The 23,958-nt window shown below is 33.4% G+C and overlaps 2 protein-coding genes across 3 annotated transcripts in view; one reads left to right on the forward strand and one right to left on the reverse strand.

The window, feature by feature from the left end:
- The window catches only part of LOC126777199 (SET and MYND domain-containing protein 4), a 31,583-nt gene extending 15,683 nt beyond the window's left edge, over positions 1-15,900 (reverse strand). Inside the window, exon 1 of the mRNA XM_050500175.1 lies at positions 15,842-15,900. The gene's annotated coding sequence lies outside the window, so the exon portion shown is untranslated. The remainder of the gene's footprint in view (positions 1-15,841) is intronic.
- Positions 15,901-15,952: 52 nt separating this feature from the next.
- LOC126777621 (aquaporin AQPAe.a-like) overlaps positions 15,953-23,958 on the forward strand; it is a 66,013-nt gene continuing 58,007 nt past the window's right edge. The window contains exons 1-2 of one of the 2 annotated variants that reach the window (XM_050500704.1): positions 15,953-16,167; positions 23,413-23,487. In XM_050500704.1, the coding sequence (XP_050356661.1) occupies positions 16,146-16,167; positions 23,413-23,487 (97 nt within the window). In that variant the 5' untranslated portion in view covers positions 15,953-16,145. The remainder of the gene's footprint in view (positions 16,168-23,412; positions 23,488-23,958) is intronic. The other variant, XM_050500725.1, reaches the window with a different exon arrangement.

Consider the following 23,958-nt stretch of genomic DNA (forward strand, 5'->3'; position numbering starts at 1 on the left):
ATGACAACGCATTTTTATGGTTAGCATGACTTGAGTCGACACCTAGAATTGAAGCCAACGATCAACATCGTAGACAGGAAAATTTGAGTATAAAAGGTTTCTTAGTGTTATTATTTTAATAATTTACTTCAAAAAATGTTGCTGCATTTTGTAAATATGTACCTAAGGGTTAGAGGCCAGGGTTAATGTGCAAAATATACCTGCGTTTATTATATGATTTTATTTTTATTACATGTCCACTCTAGACGGAAGTATAGCTTGGCGTTTCTTGAAAAGGTCAACGGGAAAAGACTATGAGGATGTCCTAATATCATGGTTGTTAAACAACTGGCTTTAAATAAATGCTGTTGGGAAGTGAAGGAGACAGTATATTCATTATAATTAACACCTTGACACAAACAGACTACAACTTCGCGAGAAAAATAAACTTGCTCTTCGTTATCCTTTGAATCTTAGGAACCTTGATTGAACGAATGATAGAATCATTCCGTAAATGTTCCGTGATCAATTAACCCTACACAAAATCATTGTTTAAGCCACCTTACAAAATTATTATACTATATCACAACAAAGTTACAAAAAAGGCTCTTTAAAATGTTGTATTTACTAGGTACGAGGTTTGATTATTTAAGTACCTAATTATATTATGTTTGAAGGTATATGTGTGTAAATATGTAAATATATATAATCTACATACAATGAGCATAGTGTATAAGCTATTATTATATTTTGTATTAATTTAAATCTAAAATATTTATGAGATTAAAAAATCTCAAATTGTTTTGTAAAACAACATAGTCATATTTTAATTATAAGCTTCGAATCATCTCGTGCACAATTATTACAGACTTCCTATAAGAAATCGAACGAATCACTCATCCCTAATTGTAAAAAAATATATCTTTTTGCTGTAAGCAAATAAATTATTCGGAACTTAGTAAATTAATCGGATAATATTAGTGCAAAAACTTTTCTATAATATAATTATAACACATTGCCTCCGCCGTTTGGCGCTAGAATTGCAGTTCAACGGGTTTCGTTTTGTTTTATACATACTTAAGCGTAATTAAATATATTTATGTATGTTCTCACAGCAGGACAACTATATTACAACTATTGTAAGGTGTTTTTTCATGCAAGGTCAAAGAAAAAATATGGCAGATAAATTTTTAAGCTTAATTGTCTCATACAAAAACACTGCTTAGTGCATCTAAATAATGTTCTAAATCTTAAATTTTTAATAGTTAACGCGAAAAAATAATAATTTCGTATTTGGGATAAAGAAGATTGAATTTATTAATAAAAATTAAGAATAATGAAAATAAACAGTTATGAATGGATTTATTTCCCAATAAATAATTTTTAATTTATACAATTTATAGGTTACCTTTAAGCTACATACTAACCTATGTTATTATGAGGAATCTCATTATAAATATCGTTTCTTAAATTAGTAAGCACTTTGCATGGAGCATGAAAACGTTTTTTTATTCTAAGTGTATTGTCGAGACGCGGTCGAGACTATTGACTAAATATCAATGTTAAAAAGTGCAAATTCATTTTATCTAGATTCCCTTTACCTTCCTTGTCTAAATCAATATTCATCTGTATCGTCATATAGTTTTAGAATACATAGACATTCCAGGACAGGATGTTCAATTTAATATATTTTTTCCCTATTTTCCTGTCAGACATACACGGATCTTTTTTTATATTAAAGTATGTAGGTGGACTGGAAAGTCAAGTGGTCACCACCGTCCATAGACATTGTAAATATATATATTACCCATTCATTACATTGCCAATGTGCTACCAACCGGAACACAACAATACTAAGCACCTATTAATATTAGAATATGTGTGAACCCGCTATTTACACTTTACACTACTCTCTACACTCACCCAGGCGGGCTTGCACGGAGCAATACCATTGAAATGTTAATCATCGCTTACATCGCCAATGCGCCATCAACCTTGGGAACTAAGATGTTATGTCCCTTGTGTCTGTAATTATACTGGCTCACTCACCCTCCAAGCCGGAACACAACAATACCAAGTACTGCTGTTTTGCGGTAAAATATCTAATAAGTAGGGGGTACCTACTCAGACGAGCTTGCACAAAGCTCTTCCACCAGTAAAGGTATATTCTCTACTTCGTTATAATAAATAAAAACGTGTAGTATATTTTTTTTAATATTTCAATAATTGGCTCAATGAAGTACGTACGATTGACCTATTTGTTTATTTGGTTCGCATTCATAATTTAATTTATAAAGTTACGTTATGCTACGAGGTTTTCTTTCAATTATTTGTAATATTTAACTTTTGTTTTAAACACTTCTGGGGATATACGTATGATTCATTATTTTTAATAAAAACTTAGCATTTAAGATATTGGTGGGAAACTTGCAGCGTGTGAACAATAATAACGATAAATGGACTTAATGTGATGTTTTTCTCCGTCAGAATTTCTTGGAACAATAAGGAAAACCTTTACCATAAGGGCTGTGGTGAGCTCTATCATTTTACAAATAACGACCGCAAATTCAATGGCAATATTAACGTAACAATTATTTATAATCGCAGTATTACTATTACATATTACCTAGGATCCGATCGAGTCCTAGATCGCCCCGTGGTTTGAATAAATGTATTTTTAAATAATGTGGCAGGTTCAAACCCGGGCACGCATCACTGAATTTTCATGTGGTTACACAAACCCGCATGGGTGGAGCGTGGTGGAATAAGCTCCAAATCTCCTCAAAAAGAAATGAGCCCTTAGCCCAGCAGTGGGACATTAAAAGGCTGTTGCTTTTACATTTAACGGGGACGTATGATATTCAATATTTAAAATTAAATATTTATCAGTTAGTTATAAGGTAGGTAAGGTGGTGTTATTATATAAGTAATGGATATATTATTAGAAATTATAGTACTCCTGAATGAAGTAAAAATACTATTTTTCATACTATTATAATAATTAATTAATTTATTTATAATCTTTATAATAATATTGCTTGCAACATCATATAAGTGAAAAATCATATTTTAAAATTAAAAATTAATTGTATAAAAGAGTTGGGGCCAACCCGCGACCGAGCCCGCACAGGAAGAAAGCTTGCCTTTTTTAAGGGGGCATAGAGATACTCTTTAAAATTGTCAAATTTGCCTCCATCCAGGTCTCCACAGAATCCTAAGGCAACACAAAGTCTTTTACGCAATCGTGGTGTTCATTTTCGATTAAACAGTATGAAACAGACCCGTGGCATAGTCACAAACGAAGCTCTGTTAACCAGCAATTGCAAACTTATTTAAACATTACAATTAACCTTTACGTCTCATTAAAATGCTCTGACCATAGTAACCAAACAATAGCTTATCTAATCTAACCTTCAGTTAATGTCATGAAAAATATTTACATACTGATATTAACTACAATGGCGCCGACGGTATCTCGCGAAACATTTTATCAGTAGACTCCTTGTTATCGCTTAATCACTTTCACTTCAGGAGTGCAACCATGTTTCAGCTATGGTTATTACTACATATTATAAAACAAAGTGCAACGTGTCTGTCTATCTGTCTGAACGCAATAATCTTAAAAACCGAGCGGTTTTTCATAAGGTTTTCACCAACAACGGAGGGTTGAGATGTTGTAAAATATTATACTGACTGGGAGATTTACTGACGTGTGCCGCGTAAACCATTAGTATTATATATATATTACGATATAAACATTGTATATAGACCCTTATTCTGCCCGTGCGAAGCCGGGGCGGATAAGTAGTATGTTAAAAAATGATCTTATACGAGAACAATGTTATTTTTATGATAAGACGTAATGATTGTTTAAAATTACGATGTAATTTTATTACTTGGTTAAACGAAACGAGTAATGTTTGGACATGGATACATTTACAAATACGTCAGGTAATGTGTTTTTGTAACAAACAAGCGACCCGTCCTGATTTTGCAGGGATGGTATAGATTGTTTTTATTGAAGGACATTCGCATGTATAGTGTATTATTTATATTGAAGGACAATGATTAGCATCAAAGCTTAGACAGCCTTAATCGATTGTATTCCTTCAGGCTATAGTTACAAAATAAACAACGATACGATAATATATAAAATAACATCATACAAACGAACTAAAAACCTATTATAGGTTACAATATAGACGACCGTAGTAGTTATGTAAGTAGTGAAAGTTTCATTAGATTGGTAGTTTTAGATTTGCGTTTAAAAATTTTAGTATAGCACAGAATTTACCCTTATATATATAAATTATTGTATTATGAGGGTTTCTGCTATATTTAACCTTCCTCATTAAATGTACACATGTACAATGTTCATTACAAATATAATTAGATATCATACAAATATTTTAAAGATTCCATTTTCCCCATTGGTAAGTAGCACTCATGAGAACAACTTTACGGAACGTGTAACAATGTTTCTAAACGTTGCTTACAATAATAATTCAAAATTATTAATGAACTATAATTACTAATTATCCTCGTAAAAAGTTATCATTATAAATATAACTGATAAAAGTAAAAATATTAAATGATAATCGTCTATAAATATAACATAGTAGATTGTTTTTTGGATTTCTTGATAAGATAAAACAACATAGTCAATTGTAAATATTACTACTGTCCGACAATAATTGAAAATTGATAATCGATAACTTGCTTATAACTTTAATGTTCAGTTCCATTATATCTATGTACATTTAATTCGAGTTACAAAGTCAACATAATACCCATATTTTTTTTTGATAAAATTCGTAGATTTTGACTGAAAATCGCAGGTCCAAATATTGGTGTTTGTATAGTGCTCATCTCACCGTAAAATTGTAAGGACCGTTAGCTTTTAATAGATCTAGACAAATTGTGACTAATTCAATTCATAATAAAACGTATACAATTTATATCGTTTAGAATCGGATAGATTGATTAGTGTTTTTATAATTCAATTTAGTTAAACGATATGAAGCGTTCATTTTTCGTCAGTTTAGACAATCCTTACAATTATCCGGTAACATTTATAATTTATTTCATGTTTTGCGCTGAAGGAAAATTTGTAAGGAATTTTATATCTTCAAATTTCATATGTGTGTCTAGTAACCTACAAAAGAGCATTGGTAATTCAAGTGGGAAAGCTTATGCGAAGCATATAATGAGTTTTACTTTAATTACCTTTTATAAGTATTATAGGACTTATCACCACTTAGTTTTCTTTTTAGACAAATTTTTTAAATGTTTCTTCATATATTTTCTGAAATTATATACATAAATTGTAAAAAAAATATATGTAGCTTTACTAAATAATAAGTTGCAGATGAACACGCGCTGTTTGTTAATTCTGCTTTAAAGGAAGCCATTTTGAATAAATGTATGTATGTATGTCTATTTATGGAAGAAATGAATATTGATGGATATTAACAAATGAATTATCGTTGAAATAATCTTAATTGATAATAATTAGTCTAAAATTACATACATATGAGGTGTATTTTTCATTCTTTCATTTCTGACACAGGATCATCTAGTGTGTGGTATTGAGTGTGAAACTAAAAAATGTTATGTAGGCGTATAATTGGATGTTCTGCGGATGAAAATATTCTTAGAACTCCCACGATATACACTTTGTAATATAAATTGAATTAAATTAGATGAAATTATATAATAAAAACTCAAACATTTAATTTTATATCTAATCGAGTAGTTAGAAAGTTGAAGTTGTTTCCGAGGTATTGAAAAACGACTTTATTATAAACTAATTACTAAGTATTAATATTCAATAATATAATATGATATTTTTTGATTAAGGTTATATTTTAGGAATTTGTTTCATTATTAATATTTAGATCTAAAACTTAAATGTTATTTATATATTATATATATAATTGATAATAGTAAACATTAAAATGCTATAGTTAACGTACATCTGTTATATAAAATGATACGAAAAACTAAGAAACACCAATCTATAAAAGTAAAACAGGAATAAGTTAAAATGGAGCCACATTGAAAAATAAAGTGAAATAAAACCTTACATAAAAAAAACTACGAATACAGTCGTAGATTCCTTTTACGATAATTATTAAATAATAAAACAATTTATGAAATAGTAAAATAATTATCATAATTTGGCAATAAACATGATGTTGTAAATGTTATAAATGATAAAATAACGAGAATTATAGGAATTATTAAAAAATGAGACATTTTAACGAAGAATCATATACATAATAAAATTCGGAAGAATGATAAAGTGATGATGAAATGTCAACGTTAACAAAAAACGAAACACAACAAAATCTTATTTCCTTTTTTCATTTCGGTAAGGATTTTGATAAATTATCTTATTTTTAATATGTATTATTAGATTTAATGCTTTATTTAATGCTTTGTGATTAAAAGTTCTTTTAATATTATAAGATTTTTTCTATTTAATTTGTGTCTTTGTTTTGATACCTTTGGATGTGATGGATTAAATTAAGCAACACAACCGTCGTGCTTCTCAAAAATAACGATGTACCTGTTCTTTAGTGCCTTTTTTTTGTTTTTTTTTTTTTTTTTTACCCTGGAAAAACTCATTATGCGTTTCCCCCACGGGTATAGAGGGGGGGGGGGTATATGGGGCTCGCCGGTATCCAAGGCGCCGAGTGCGCCCCGAACATCGGAATACCCACTAAAAAACCAGCGGTACCTTTACCGTCTTAACAAGGAGCGCCACGGGATCGCTTTCGCATGCTACCGTGACTCCGGTTCTTTAGTGCCTGTTTTAACCTCTACAATGTACAAATTGTACAAGTAATACTGTTTAGTTTCTGTAGTATATACTTTTTTTTTTTTTTTTTTATATGCCCCGGGATGGCAAATGACTCCACTCCACCTGATGGTAAGTGGTAGTAGAGTCCAAACGCGACGACGGTCAGTACAGTCGGGAAGAATGTTCTGTACTAACCGTCCCCGCCATGCCGGCCCGCAAGATGCCTCTTCACGCCTCGTTTGAAGGAACCCGGGTTGTAAGAGGAGGGGAACACGTGAGTTGCCAAATTTCTTTGTGCGCGATGGAATTGATGTCACAGTTAGGCGGTGACATCGAGAACCAGCTCGCGTGGACTTAAGAAGGAAGGGGGAAGCAGGAATTAGAGAGAATAATTCCTCAGAGCACTCGCCGTGATACAGACGATAGAAAGCGCTCAGTGCTGCTATCTCGCGACGCAATTGTAAAGGTTCAAGGGTGTTTGTGACCTTTACGTCGCCAATAATGCGTACTGCACGTCGCTGCAAACGGTCCAAGGCCTCCATTAGGTACTTAGCGGAGCCATCCCAAAGGTGCGAGCAATATTCAACGCAAGACCGTACCTGTGTTTTGTATAACAGGCACAGTTGTTGTGGCGTGAAAAAACGCCGCACCTTGTTCAGAACTCCGAGTTTTCGTGAAGCTGTTTTTATAATAGCCTCGATGTAATCCCTTGGACTAAGGTCGCAGCGAACGTCCATCCCCAGCATGGCGATTTTGCTTTGTATCATCAGCGGTGTGCCACAGAGGGAGGGATGAGGGTAAAATGGTGACTTTTTCGCTGTGAGAGCGCACACCTGTGTTTTCTTGGCATTAAACTCAACAAGATTATCAGAACCCCATTTAGCGATGAGCTCTAATGTCCTATCGAGTTCAATGACAAGATTCTCCCGCCTCTCCTCAGTTTCCGCCCGCCCAGCCACTGCGCGTCCGTGGTATCCACCATGCACTGTACTATCATCTGCATAGCAATGTATGTTCCCAAGAGAGAGCATATCATTGATATGCAAAAGAAAGAGTGTGGGAGATAGCACAGATCCCTGGGGGACCCCAGCATTCACTACATAGAATTGTGAAGCGCAACCATCTACTAAAACACGAAGGCTACGCTTGTGTAGGAAGCTGGCAATCCAGGTGCATAGCTGAGCAGGCAGACCATATGCTGGTAGCTTGGAGAGAAGACTTCTGTGCCAGACCCTGTCGAAAGCCTTGGAGATATCGAGGCTGACAGCCAACGATTCTCCATGCTTGTCGATAGCTTCACCCCAGAGGTGCGTTACGTACGCTAGAAGATCACCTGTGGACCGTTTTGGTCGAAACCCGTACTGACGATCATTAATTAGACAGTGATCTTCTAGGTAATGGATCAGTTGGTTGTTTAAAATCCGTTCCATCACCTTACAAAGTACTGAGGTGATAGCTATTGGCCGATAATTTGCCGGGTCAGACCGATCCCCTTTTTTGGGAACCGCTTGCACATTAGCTCTTCTCCAAGCCTCCGGCACACATCCCGAAGAGAGAGAAAGTTGGAACAGGCGCGTTAACAAAGGAGACAGCTCCTCTGCGCACTTCTTCAGCACAATGGCTGGTATTCCATCGGGACCGCTAGCTTTCCGTATATCGAGTGATTGCAGCTCCGCACGCACATCACGTTGCCTGATTTTGATGTCAGGCATCGTGTGGCCACATGAAGGTATTGTTGGTGGCTGCGCACTACAATCATCGATCACAGAGTTGTCGGCAAAGAGTTTAGCCAGGAGGTCGGCTTTCTCCTGCGGACTGTGAGCTAGCGATCCGTCCGGATTTCTGAGCGGTGGCAGCGAAGGTTGGCAGAAATTGTTTTGCACAGACTTGGTCAGACGCCAGAAGCTACGGGAGCCCCTAGGATGCGAAATAAGGTCATGACCAATCTGTACAATGCGCTGTGCATCTGCTCTCGTGTATGCCTTCCTACAGGACTTGGAATTTTTATTGTAGTTTGCTTTCAGTGAGTCAATGTTAGATGCCCCGCTAATGCAGCCGTTGATCCACGCGCGATATGCCGCCTGCTTAGATGATACAGCGTCGGCACATTCACGCGTGAACCAACGGTTACGCGTACCCCTATTGATGAGATCTGAGCTAGGAATGTAGTATTCCATTCCTAACATGATCCCATCAGCAACAGCAGCGGCACTAGCTGTCGGGTCATTCCCACTGAAGCAACGTTCCTTCCAAGGGACTGACGCATAGTAATCGCGCATACCGTCCCAATCTGCCGACTTATAGTGCCAAACGCGACGTTTGCATACCGCTGATGGCGGCAGCTTGGCCTGTGGCACTTTGGTAGATATAAGGCCGTGATCCGAAGAACCAAGTGGAGCCTGAACCACAACCTGATATTCCACCGGGTGAGAAGTCAGCAGAAGATCCAGTAGAGAAGGCGCTTGCCCATCAATGTCCGGGATCCTAGTGGGCTGATCAACCAGTTGGGTCAAGTCGTGTGTGAGAGCAAAAGCATGAGCAGTTCTTCCAGCATGGTCAGTTTTGAGGGATTTCAACCATGATTCATGGTGAGCATTAAAATCCCCCAAAAACACCAATTCCGCGTTAGGAAACTGCTCTTGCGCAGCATCTGCCAACCGACTAAGATGGTCGAATAATCGGCTTGTCTCCAAGTCACCATTGTGGGATCTGTAGAGGCACACGTAGACTCGACTCTGACGAACCAGGTCCACACGTACCACCAACATGGAGAAGGAGGGGTCCTCCAAGCAGCGCAATCGGTGACAACAAACATCCGCCCTGACGAACAAGCATACTCCGGCTTTCGCTTTAAAAGATTCTTCCAGCATGTAGCCGGGATAGTTAAGGTAGCTGGTGTCGGCAGGGCGGAGTATTTGCGTCTCCGTGAGAAACAACATTGCTGGCCGTGCTGTCTCGAGATGGTGGTGGACAGCGTTGAGGTTAGCATGGAGTCCTCGGATGTTAGAGAACTCGACCTCAAACAGCGTGGGTATGGTGGGGGTGTGCACCGCTGAACGACCGTTATTTCTTATTTGCGCTACCATTTGGAAATTAGGAAAAGAGACGTGAGGCGAGCGACGTATTGCCACGATAGGGATGGGCAAAGTATGGAGGCGTGTTTTCCCAAATGTTTGCCAAAAAGGAAAATATACTGATCCGCCGGACGGAAGGGCCCCCGAACCCTCCCGGAAGTGGCCGCCGGGACCCCACCTTCCGGTCACCAACCGGCACGACGGTCCACCCCGAGATTATGCGTGGCCTGGTGGGGCAGCCTCGAGAGCTGGTTAGGCACGCTCGGGCCCCTGTACTATACAATACTTTATTACTAAAACCGATTTTAGATAAATAGATAAAAGAGTAAAAATAAAATATACGCTATCACATCGTTTTAGTGAAAGATAAAGATGACAGTCTTTTAATATATCCTTCACGAAATATACAGAATTTTATCAGTTCTAATAGCAACATCCGCTTGATTATAAAAAAATGCGCGATATAACATATGAGATTTTATGTCCACAATTTGACAAACTTGATATAATTGAGAAAAAAAAAACAATTAAACATTTAACAAGACAGTATGGTACTTTGTTTGATACGGGCTTAAAAATCTATTATTGTGTAATGGTTGATGTGGGCTTAGTGAAATGATAAGAACATTAGCTAACTTATTATCATTTAACTTACATTTAATAACCGCGATTCACTTGTGATGATTATGATACATTGATCTCAATCTAAAATCGCGATTTCAATTCTGGCAACATTCAGTTTTCATGCTCAAATATTTAAATGTTTATTTTGTCTTTATACTTCATCGCGGCGATGAGGGCAAACATCGTGAAAAAAACTGTATGTGCTGGTTGAAATTCGGCGATGGTGTCAATTAGAAACTTTCTACTTAAGAGTAGAAGAGACCTTTCCCAGCAGTGTCTACGGTGCAGCGTTGCTTTTATTTGTTCAGATGTCGCCAAAGTATGTTAGATGACCTCTTTTGGTCTTCTTGTAATATAAATTTTTAATAAGAATGAAAGTAAGTACGCAAAACGACCTTGAGAATAGTGTTTTACCTAATATGTAGGCATTTCGTTACTAGGGCCGGAATCACCGTGCCGGCGCTTACATGTATGTTCTTATGCGCTTATGCGCTTCACGGTGCACCCATAGGTGGACGCTCTCACCGCTCAGAACAAGTCCCTTCTGTGGAGACCGCAGAGGGTCATACCGGTGAGGGCAATACGTGGTTACAGCACGGTGTCATGGACGGCGGCGACACTTCTCGCGAGCGATCTGCCCTGGGAATTCCAGGTGGAGGTGCTCGCAGAAGTGTAATAGCTTCGGGTGGAAGCCAGCGGCAAAAAAGACATTTCGATACTAAATTATTAGCTACTCAACGAAAAACGAAGTGGACATTCTGCATTAGGCTGACACGAGAGCCTGGTATATATTTTATTTAGAATTGAACAGTTGTGAACGACTATAATTTATTTTATTATTTTATTTCGATGTGATTCGATATCTTACATTCCTTATGTGGTTTTAATGTTCATATGTGTAAACAATAGGTTGTTACCCGTGGTGCGTGAAACTGATTTTACAGATAACAAAGGAATTTAATTAGACTTTTTTTTTACTTCATTCCTCTATAGTAAAATTTCATTCCATCAGAATTATGATTGTCCTATAAATAATTAATTAATATCGCATGATTTCGGGTGGAAATATAAATCACGTATCTGTTCTGTTGAGTAGTGTATTTCGATGCTATGATTCTTTATAATAATAATGTCCTCCAGAACGATTTCGGCCACGGCGGCCAATCTCAAGAGAGGTTAGCCAACTTCGTAGGAGATATTGTTGTGCACAATTGTGTGCGCAAACACAGGTGCGCTCTCTATTGCTTAACTCTCATAATCCGATGGGACTGCAATCCGACACGACCTGAAAGAGTTCAGGCGCAGGACCAACGGCTTTACGTGCTTTCCGAGGCACGGGAGTGTACACACTTTCAACTTGCCCGACCTGGGAATTGCACCCAGGACCTCCGGTCAGAACTAGATCAACAAGACAGTCATCCTTGATACTGATCCTCTATACGCGTTTCTTGGAGATGGTCGCGCGGTATTTCCGCGATGAACATTACGCGCACGAACGCGAATAACCGCACTTGAAAACGACCAAATGTTTTCGTCTGTCCTTTTCTAATAAATAATATCAATAGAAGTCAACGAGAAACATTATGAACAAAAATTTAAATAATATTCCTTGGATCAATCTGTTTGCTGCAATAATAATATATAATATAAGCTGGAATGCGATCTCGTATATACAATATCGCATTATATAACTAAAATAGGTTATTGTTAATTTTATTGTTTATATAGTAAATATACCTTCTAGTGATTTGGACAAATGTACGTTCTGACTCATTAGTTCGGTAGTAGGGTGCATTTTATGTTTCTTACCAACGTTTATGAGCGAAGCTGATCAATTTTGGAAGGCACATTTCTTGACACACGTCTGACTAAAATAAATTTAAATATTTCTACGTATAAATTTTATGCATATATATGCGTTATCATTAGTATTTTCATAAAAATTTTTAATTTCCTTCCTGATGATGGTTGCGCTTCACAATTCTATGTAGTGAATGCTGGGGTCCCCCAGTGATCTGTGCTATCTCCCACACTCTTTCTTTTGCATATCAATGATATGCTCTCTCTTGGAAATATACATTGCTATGCAGACGATAGTACAGTGCATGGCGGATACCACAGACGCGCAGTGGCTGGGCGAGCGAAAATTGAGGAGAAGCTGGAGAATCTTGTCATTGAACTCGATAGGACTTTAGAGCTCATCGCCAAATGGGGTTCTGATAATTTTGTTGAGTTTAATGCCAAGAAAACACAGGTATGCGCTCTCACAGCGAAAAAGTCACCATTTTCCCCTCTTCCCTCCCTCAGTGGCACTCCGCTGGTGATACAAAGTAAAATCGCCATGCTGGGGATGGACGTTCGCTGCGACCTTAGTCTAAGGGCTTACATCGAGGCTGTTATAAAAACAGCTTCACGGAAACTCGGAGTTCCGAAAAAGGTGCGGTGTTTTTTCATGCCACAACAACTGTGTGACTGTTGTACAAAACACAGGTACGGTCTTGCGTTGAATATTGCTCGCACCGTCAGTTGCAGCGACGTTCAGTCCGCATTATTGGCGACGTAAAGGTCACAAACACCCTCGAGCCTTTACAATTGCATCAAGAGATAGTAGCGCTGAGCGCTTTCTATCGACTTTATCACGGCGTGTGCTCTGAGGAATTATTCTCTCTAATTCCTGCCCCTTCATTCATAAGTCTACGCGAGCTGGCTCTCGATGTCACCGCCTAACTGTGACATCAATTCCATCGCGCACAAAGAAATTTGGCAACTCCTTTCTTTGTAGCACTTCCAAAAAATGGAATTCCTTACCAGCTCACGTGTTCCCCTCCTCTTACAACCCGGGTTCCTTCAAACAAGGCGTGAAGAGGCCGGCAAGGCGGGGTGGCTAGTGCAGAACATTCTTCCCGACTGTACTGGCCGTCGTTGGACTCTACTACCACTTACCATCAGGTGGAGTAGTCATTTGCCCTCCCGGCTCATATAAAAAAATTGACAAAGTTTTTGATATTTTTACTATAATCTTAATAAAGTGTCCTATCCGCTGATTTTTATCTTTATTGATAAAATACAAACAAATAAATAAACTTTTAAATATTATCTATAGTGGTTGTTCAATCACTATATCAAACAGTATCAGGCAAAAATGTATAACATTAGTACGGTAAAAACTACTATACATGTTTACATGATTATTATTTTGACTATTTATGTATTCTTAAGTGTCTAAGTTATACTCTTAAGTGTTTAAGTTATGTATTACAATGAGTAAAATATTCATATTAGCTACCCACTTTTCCATACTGGGTAGTTAGTCAGAGCTAAACAGGATCTTATAGCATACCATGATATTTTTACAAAGTCAATTTCTTACCAAGCGATTTATCGGATCTTACCGACCGGCCAGGAACGAAGATGCTATCGTACTTTATCTCATGTAGTCATCTGTAAACTTTCTTCAACTACTAGTCTAAATTATAAAATGTAAGCTGTATGAACAAGTAGGTATGTAGAATGTTTTTGCAGGAAATACTTAAAATTTATTCGTTAATTATCAAATTGATCTAAACTTTAGTTTAATTATCGTTTGTTTTTTTTTCCCTTTTTTACATAAATAAGATGACTGGTTTATTACGAATGTATTAAAAATTAATAAATGTCATACATTAAAAGAGTACAAATTTTGAAGAACTTTCGTAAAAAAAATCGTATCTCTGGTATAGTTTAGGCAGCGTTTCGGACTGACGAATGATTTTGCGTAGCTATATAAATCCGATATAGTAAACCAATAAAACACTTATATAATATTGTGATTATATGGACAATAATGTGTTTTAAAAAGAATATTATATATATATATATATCTATATATATATAATATATATATATATATATATATATATATATATATATATATATATATATATAATATAAATGACGTAGTATTAGTACACAAGTTCTAGACTCATCTAAGTACGTGATCTTACGTGTTTATACGAACTGGCTACTTCATATAATTATTACTTCCGTCCTTTATTTATAATTTGACCTCCAGCTAGACTAATGTCGCTGGACAAAAAGTCACCACAAAATCATCGTAAGAATTATTTTAAAGTGACGAAAGTCATTTATTGCAATTTATTTTACATTATTTACTTTACTGTTTACTAAACTGATTGAATAATTCTTCAAAGAATTAGATCGAATCATGACATTTCATTTTCACATTTCATAAAATTCATAAAATCATTATATTTAATGATTTTAAACAATTGTGAAAATTGAACTTAAGGCTAATCATATTATATTGCTTTACTAATAATCGTTATATTGCGGGTAGATACACAATGATTTGTCTCATTCTGTCATCAGTAATATTCAATTCGAAAGAAGAAGACGAAACACTGTAGTAATAATACAACCGATGTAAAAAGTATTTTAGTAAGAATGATAAAATATAAAAAAAAAATAAGTAACTTGAAACTACTTAAAGGTTTTTTAATGCATTAATATAAACAAAACAATGCTTATATGCTTAATAAAAAACGATTTACAAATAAATTTAAATGAAATATATTTGTGATAATGTTAGGGGAATGAATATAATTGCGACTTAAATTTTAATTAATTGGGAAACCCTTGTACGTAATTGATAAAAACTGTCTGTTTTTGTGCGAACGATTACGAATTAAAAACGTGCATAAAACAAAAAAAAAACAACGTTCAATACAGATTTTTTTAAAAAAAGAAACTTTATGTGTACAATATAGTTTGTTCTATAATTCTCTATATTTCTTATTTCGATATAGATATATATATATCTCGATATATTATTATAACATAAATATTTCTTAATGTTTATTAAACGAAAAAAAATTATATCAATATAAGATTACATTTTAGGTATAATTATATTTATTTATTATATTATCCGTTTAAAATACTTGTTTTTATCTCCAAAGTCAAAGTATTGAGTACTAACAAAAAACAATAAGAAAGTACGTTACGTTCTTGTATCATTCCTTTGTTTTATATATTTTTTTAAAGTTTATAAATATATGTTTCTTTTTAGTCTTGATCTTAATTAAGGTCATTATCTTTTCAATATATTTACAAAATATTTATGTAAAATACTTTGTCATATTATTGAACATTATTAAAGCATATATATAATACACGCACGTTATACTTGTATATAGGAAAAGTTTTCATTGATCCTCTTATATACCCAAAAAAAATAATTAAAGTTTTTCCACAAGTGCTTTTAATTGAATAGTTGAAGTTAATTTGAGTTGAAAAAAATACTGCCATATTAACACAAAATGATAGATTTCTTATCGTATTATTGAATAAATTCTATTACCTTATTAAAGTTATTCCAGGCAGTGAAGTAAGCGAATCGGTCCATACGCGACGTTATTTGTTCTACAATTTACCACTTTATCACGAGCTAAGCGAAAACAGGGCGGGATGTCATTCACAGTTTGAACATTGCCCGCTCCGGTCGCGTTTTAAAAATAGCATTATTATTATTACAGTGCCATCAATTCGATATAATCAACTAATAATAGGCATCTCGTAGCAAAACAACGTAGCGATTGTCTACGAGTTTTGTGCGCGTACGCAGTGCGATTAGATCATTTGTGTTCGAATCGAGATACGCGAAGATGGCAACCAAAAACGTTCAAAGTAAGTATTTTACTATAACGAATAAATAAAAATAATAATTTGTAATTAATATAAAAAAATTGTAAAATATTTTGGCTTGAAGAAACAAACAAACTTTATAAAATAATAATTAATTAATCTAAAAAAAATATATATTTCATTGACGTTTCCATCTATTTATTTATTAAGAATCTCTAATTACTAATCTAAAAAAGAAATTTAAGGAGAATAATTAGAAATTATATGTATTATTGTATAAATTTAGTATTCTGAAGTTCAGCATTTATTTTACACCTTCATAACCAATTAATATTTTTAACACCACTAAAAATCTCAATTTTTTCCACTGCAGTAAATATTTCTTATTATTAATCTTTTGGATAAGTAAATTGATGTAATTTTTAATAATAATAATTAAAGAACATTATATATAAATATTTATCGCGTATAATTGTAATGCATGTTCTCAATTGATATTCAAATAACATGATACATTATATTTACCCTCTAACTTTGTGATTCAGTAAATTTTTAATTTATTGTACGAAGGGATATTAGAAAAAGGACCTCAAAATAGAAAGTGGCCTTCTTCACCCATAGATAATAATAGATTAACTTGATGGTAGGGTTTTGTGAAAACCCGTCTGGGTGTAGGTACTACCTACTTATCACTTTCTTCCACCAAACAAAAATATTTAGTATTGTTGTGGTTTAAATGGTGAGTGAGGCATGTAACTGCTATATAATGGACACAGTGCCAATATCTATGGGCATTGTGTTATGGGCAATGGCAAGTGTACCATCAAGTCGCCCACTAGCTAGTCTGTCTAGCTAAGTATTTAAGAAAATAATAATGGCACTGACATATAAACCATTTGTTACACTGTAATTGCGTTGCAAAACACGCTAAGATGTATCCATTGTACCACTGCCTCACCATTCAAAATGGAAGAGGACAATAAAAATTATTACTGGTTAGTGGTAACATAAAGGACGAATGGGGTACCCACCTAGATAGGTTAACATCAATCCCTATCAAATGGTAAAAGTTAAACAAAGGCATCAATGCAAATTTACTAGTTGGGAAAAAGTTAATTAATAATAGTATTTAACGACTTATAATTTAATTTGTATTATGTTAATTAATAAAATTTACTTTTATATAATATAAAATATTAATAGCTGCATGCAGTTTCTTCGGAACGATACCAATTTAATTGAAAAAATTCAAGAGATAAGTTAATCGTTTTAAAGATATTTAAGTAATTTGTCGCTGTCACTTTGTTTATCAAACAATGATTCGTTACATTCTTTCTGTGTCTGTGTTATCACATTAATGTTTACAATTAACATTGACGTATATTATGAATACTTATAATTTTCGATTTAAAACAATAACCCAAGACTTTAATCGCTAAGATTCAATCTAAGATATATAAATATCAAACGTTTCAATATGAAATTGTGAAATTTTCGCGATATAATTATGTTTGTTTAATTTTACGTTGATTATTCTTTATGAAAGATTTAATCACGGTGGACATCAAATATTAGGTCCTTACATATGAAATTGTCGTTTTGTACGGGAGGAATATAAAGTCATTTTTTTTTGTAAACTAAATTTAATTAATCAAATTGTAAAATATTTAAATAAATTGTAAAATATATTTCTTCATTTTCCACTTTGGTCTCCGTCTGTCCACGAGGTTGGTTCTGAAGGTCGAAATTTCCAGAACGAAAACGTTGAAACCAAAAACGTACCGTGCTTTCTTTTGCGACACCAGCGCCGTACACATCATTAATCCTTCGAGCTGTTTCTGCAGCACTGGTGCCACGGTAGAACTCATACTCGTAAATATACCGATATTTCATATTTTCCATTGTGCGGTAATAAGCGACGCCAAAGAAAAAAATAAAGAGGAAAAAACAAATGAATGACTGTTTTCAAAACTCAAATGTACCAGCTAAATGAATTTATAAATTTGAATTTGGAATTCTTAACCAAAGAGGAGATATTTCAGATCAAAGTGGTCAGTACGACAAAACGCTAATTTCATATCTAAGGACCTAATAATTGATAAAAAATAAGACGAAAGACACTCGACGTAGGGATTAAAATTTATAAATTTACACTGAAATGCTCGTAGCAGAATTTTTCCACTTATTCAAAGTTCTGATTATCTGGGCGGAAAATGAAATATTTCTGTTCTTACATACACAACTAACTATATTAACAACCAATCTTAATGATCAGTATAATCATTATGATTTGTAGAATTGTCTTAAAATAACCAATAATTGACTTGGTCAAAGTGAAATCATCTCAAATTGAAGTCGAGATGGCCCAGTGGTAAGAACGCGTGAATCTTAACCGATGAACGTGGGTTCAAACCCGGGCAAGCACCTCTGAATTTTCATGTGCTTAATTTCTGTTTATAATTCATCTCGTGCTTTTCGGTGAAGGAAAACATCGTGAGGAAACCTGCATGTGTCTAATTTCATCGAAATTCTGCCACATGTGTATTCCACCAACCCGCATTGGAGCAGCGTGGTGGAATAAGCTCCAAACCTTCTCCTCAAATAGGGAGAGGAGGCCTTAGCCCAGCAGTGGGACATTTACAGGCTGTTACTTTATTTTACTTTAACCAATAATTTATGTAAGTAAATATATTTAAAAAAAGATATATTATAAGATAAATAGTCATTACTGTCTACAAACTGAATTAAGTTTGCGATAGGTTAATTTCTAATTACTTAGCAGTGATAGGAATTATCTAAAGGAAACATTTGTATCTTATTATGAGATAATACTAATTAAATGTGTATTTAAAAGTTTCTCAAATAAACGGTAATTAATGCCGCATATTCCATTATTTACACCATACCTAATACATTACAAGATGTGTCTCCAATTACGTACCATAGTGATTAGATGTTACGGAAGTTATTTCGATGTACCCATTATTTAACCATATATATATGTTTTTAGTATCAAAGAAAACGAACTGCCGTAGAATTAAATATTTGACGCATTAACTTTTGCAATGTATATCTATGATGCATATCTATTTTTATATATTATATATTAAATTGTTGTTTTTTCCCTGTTGAATCAAAGTCCAAAATAAAAATAAGGTACAAGTATTTCGCCCGAATATAATATGTTAACTAACACTAATTTTGTTTCATCAATTGAATATTAAAATATAATAGAATGTAAAAATAATAAAAAATATAATGTAGTATTATATATATAAAATAATAAATTAGATTTTCCTTATTGTAATTTATATTTTCTTCCTCTAGTGTCTAATGATCACAGTTGTAATTTGAATGCATCCGTAATTTCTAGTATGTTATTTATTCAAAATCTGTGCTTACATTATTTGGTTTTTAAATTTTTCTAAGATTATTTTCTTTTTATATGAAATGTATGTTAATTATCGTATTATTCTTGTCTTTGTATGTCAATAACTTATCGTAAATACTTTAAATTTTATCTTAATCCCAGAAAATTCGTTATCATGTAGTGTCGTGTTACGATTGTTATCTTATGTATGTCAACTTTAATAATAAATAATTACTATCGATTGTAATTTAATGTACCGGTGCAATATTTTTCACTAATTAAATTCGGTGAAAAAGGTTTTATCATCGCCGAATGATTGAAATATCGATTCGGATTCAAATTTAGAATCATAACCATTTTGCTACTGTATTCGACGAAGGCATGATATTTATACATAATATATTGTACTAGCAATAACCGGCACGGGTTGCAATGCCTCTTTATATTTATTTGTAAGCCATTATACGATACGATGTGTCAAATTTCATGATTTGACAAACGGTGTGATCGTAATCCCGCAAAAAGGAACATTAATAAAATAAAAACCAAAAAAATATATTTCAAATATAACTCGGTGTTATGTACGTATATTATGTATAAGTAAGAATATAATTTAGAGTAACAACATTCGAACCAATATAAATAAAAAAAATTTAAGTTTTAATTTTCCGATTTTATAAATTATGCGAATAAAACAATCTAAATTAAATATATATAAGTATTTTCATACAAAATAGATAATTATATATAATAAATAGATAAAACGGATAAACAGCTACATAAGCGCCAAACATTTTTGTATATCGATTGTAGTTGTACTGATTGCCGAGATGGCCTAGTGGTTAGAACGCGTGAATCTCGTGCTTGACGGTGAAGGAAAACATCGCGAGGAAACCTGCATGTATCTAATTTCATTGAAATTCTGCCACATGTGTATTCTACCAACCCGCATTGGAGCAGCGTGATAGAATAAGCTCCAAACCTTCTCCTCGAGAGAGGGAGGAGGCCTTAGGCCAGCAGTGGGTCATTAACAGGCTGTTACTGTACTGTACTGTAGTTGTACTGAGATTAATAGAATTTACCTTACCACACTTATAAAATAAAAAATTGCATAAATGCTGAATAAACGAGTGCGTATGATCTTTAATAGTCTCTAAAAATACAGCTTACATTTAAATTGCGGCCGATTGATATTCGTACGTTGACTTAATGCTAAATGTACATTGTGCTCATACAATGCATTGCGCTGTAATATGTTTTCTAATAATTATTACGTCCATACGCTGTTTATAATAACGTATCGAAATATCATATCAGTTATTTATGTTGCTACATATTTTTTTATTCTATAAGGAACTTGAAGTCGTTATTTATTTTAACTTTAATTTGATATCTTCTATCAAGCTAGTTATGGAATGTACTCGTATTATTTTAGTGGTACTTAATTTTTTACTTATAAAACCATTAATATACATATAGACTACAAATCCTGATGATTCCTTTATATATACACTTTCATTTTGTTATTTGAAAGATCCGCAGTCTGGTCATTATTATATTTTTTATATTATATATTTCTTTTAATTTTATTTTTTTTGGCATTTATAATGTTCAATGATTTATTTTTTCATATAATCATTTGTGTATATCCTGCCTTATATAAATCGGAGGAGAGCGTTGCCCAGCTATTTGGCTGTGATTTAACATTCCACTGTCGTTTTAATGCTATTACATGCTAACGAACCGTGACCACGCAATAAGAATCGTTTTTGATAAACCTATACCAATTATTTATGACTGCTGCTAACACTAAGATAATCTTTATTATATATAATAGATAAATTAAACCTTTGATGGATTTACGATTAAATGTTCGAATCCGTTTAGATACGAATATTGTTCATATGGCAATATAGGACACTCGTATTTAATAAAATGATAGAATTATCGAAGAAGTTAAAAGAAGAACAATGTCTTTAAAAAATCGATTCGAATTTCGAACGCAATTACGAAATCAGCAGTTGCAAGATATGTTGAATGATGAGAATAAAATCGTATTAAAATCGTGTTTACTAGAATCATTAAAACAACGTGCAAAATTTATACAAGCATACAATTAAAATGTAAATGTATTAAGTGCAATTGTAAATAATGTATGATACGAGCAATACGTAAATAAGCTCATCTGTATTCCGATCAAATCCGGGTGATTTGTCCAAACTACGCATCAACCGGATAAGCTTCGACGCAAAAATATGTATTTATATAAATGTTTTTTGTTCGTTCTATTTAATCTTATTTACTTAAAATAATTTCAATATTATCTATATTTATATAATATGAGGAAGTTACATTGAATCTAGAAGATCAACTGTTGTGGATTTACTTACATATAGATATATTTTTCAAATACATTTTTAATTTTGACGTTTTATTAAAAACGTCAAAATTGTATAAAATACTAGCTGCTCCACTCGGTTTCACTCGCATTACTATTTGTTTCTCCGTTTCTAGGTTATTTTGCTATTAGTTATAGTATTGTATTATATAATCTGCAAACGCAAAACATTTTTTTTCTGAACATTATAATTGTAGTATCGAATAGTCGTATTTTAGAAATAACTATATTTATTGTTAAATTAAAAGAAAGACTTTTTGGTATTTAATATTATGTATAAAAGAATAAGAATTTGGTATAATTATTGCTGCAATATTTTATATCAAATACTAATAAACGTCTTAGTTTATTTCGGCTGAATAGCATTCTCTGTAGTCACCATGACCCTGTGGAACTGAAAGTCAATTGCTACTTATTGTATTTTTATTTAAATGTTCTAGAAATAAGGAAGTTGTGGTTATACAATATAATGATACAGTTGTAAAATTTACAACGCATTTGTTTAATAAAAAAGCATTGTAGTGTACTCGGTAAATCGCGTAACTTTGCCTTTATAGAATAATCAAATTTTAAATCGAGTTTTGTTATAATTAATTATTATTAAGCTTAACTTCAACTATTCCATATGATAGACCTATTTAAGTAGAATATTTACAGATTAACTAACGTAAAATCAATAATATTAATAAATTGGTTCATTTGGATAGAAGAAGTTAAATATTGAATGATTTATTTAAATTATAATAATATGCTTCATTTTCAATAATTTAATATTTATTGTTCAGTGCATTTTTGTGGTTAGGTATTCATTTATCCTGTAAATTGTTTTCATTTTGTAAATTCTAATTAAACGATCATAATACATGATTATCATAATTTACGGCATCGCTGCAGGAAATAATACATGTTTCCTTAAAGTTTTGAGTTAATCAAATTAATTGTCAATATTATACAGTTAGTTGATTGCATATCGTACAATTTATAAATTGGTTATTTAATTGTTATGCGACGCAAACGTGTATTTATACACACAGTACAAGAATTACTAAGTAATTGATGAAAGAATATTCGAGTAACTGATAAAAATTGTGGAGTTTGTATTCGTATATATTCATTCGGAGTAATTCATTCGGAGTAAAGAGTAATGCGTTCCTTGCCGGTACTTCTCGGTAGTATCCACCTTCTGAACCAGTGGTAACGTAGAATTAAATTTATTCATAACATAAGAATTCAATGTTTTATAATAGTAGTATGAAAATATTATTGATTTTGTTTCATCTGCGCCTTTCGAACAGTTTGTCATATTGGTTGACGTTTATAGTTCCCTCCATTCGTTAGAGTCGTAGTCAGGTTATATATCGTATAATATTTCTAAATAAAGAGGTTGTGTAACGCAATAAAATTATTTAGGAAAAATAATATCTATATTAAAATGGAATAAAAGGTTTTCTTTTAAAATCAAATATTATATTATTTCATTATAATTTAAGAATAGTTTCAGCATTAAATATGGTTGCAGATGTAGAGAGCGGCAATGCCAATTCCGCGCCAGAACCCGAAGCGCAACCAACAAAGGCTTCACGCCTACCTCTTGGTAAGCCTGCATGGGCACGGGGATGTAACGTATATCTTTATGCAAATATGGGTTAAGCTTGCAAAGCATGTTATATCACAGGAACATATGCACTCTATTATAAGAATTATCACATTGGGTTGACGAAAACAACACTTGTAGTCATATTTCATATTCACTGTACCGTTTTTGTTTATATTTTCATCATATTGTGAAGTTATAAAACTATGCTCATATGAAATGAAGTCATAGAATGCACCGTTCATTATTGTGGCATGATTTTAAATACGAATGATTTGAATGTTTAAATCATTCGTTCAATTTCAAAAGAGGTTTTATTATGTATTTTTTTATCGATACGAAACTTATACACATACATTTTATGGCCTGGTTGTAACTTCATGTTTCCATCTTACCGTCGTTCATAAATGTTTTTTTAATGTAATGTTAAGTGCATAGCAAGTATAGCACTGTCATTGAATGTAGGAGATT

The sequence above is a fragment of the Nymphalis io genome, chromosome 2 (assembly GCF_905147045.1).
Source record: "Nymphalis io chromosome 2, ilAglIoxx1.1, whole genome shotgun sequence".
In the NCBI taxonomy this organism is placed as follows: Eukaryota; Metazoa; Arthropoda; class Insecta; order Lepidoptera; family Nymphalidae; genus Nymphalis; species Nymphalis io.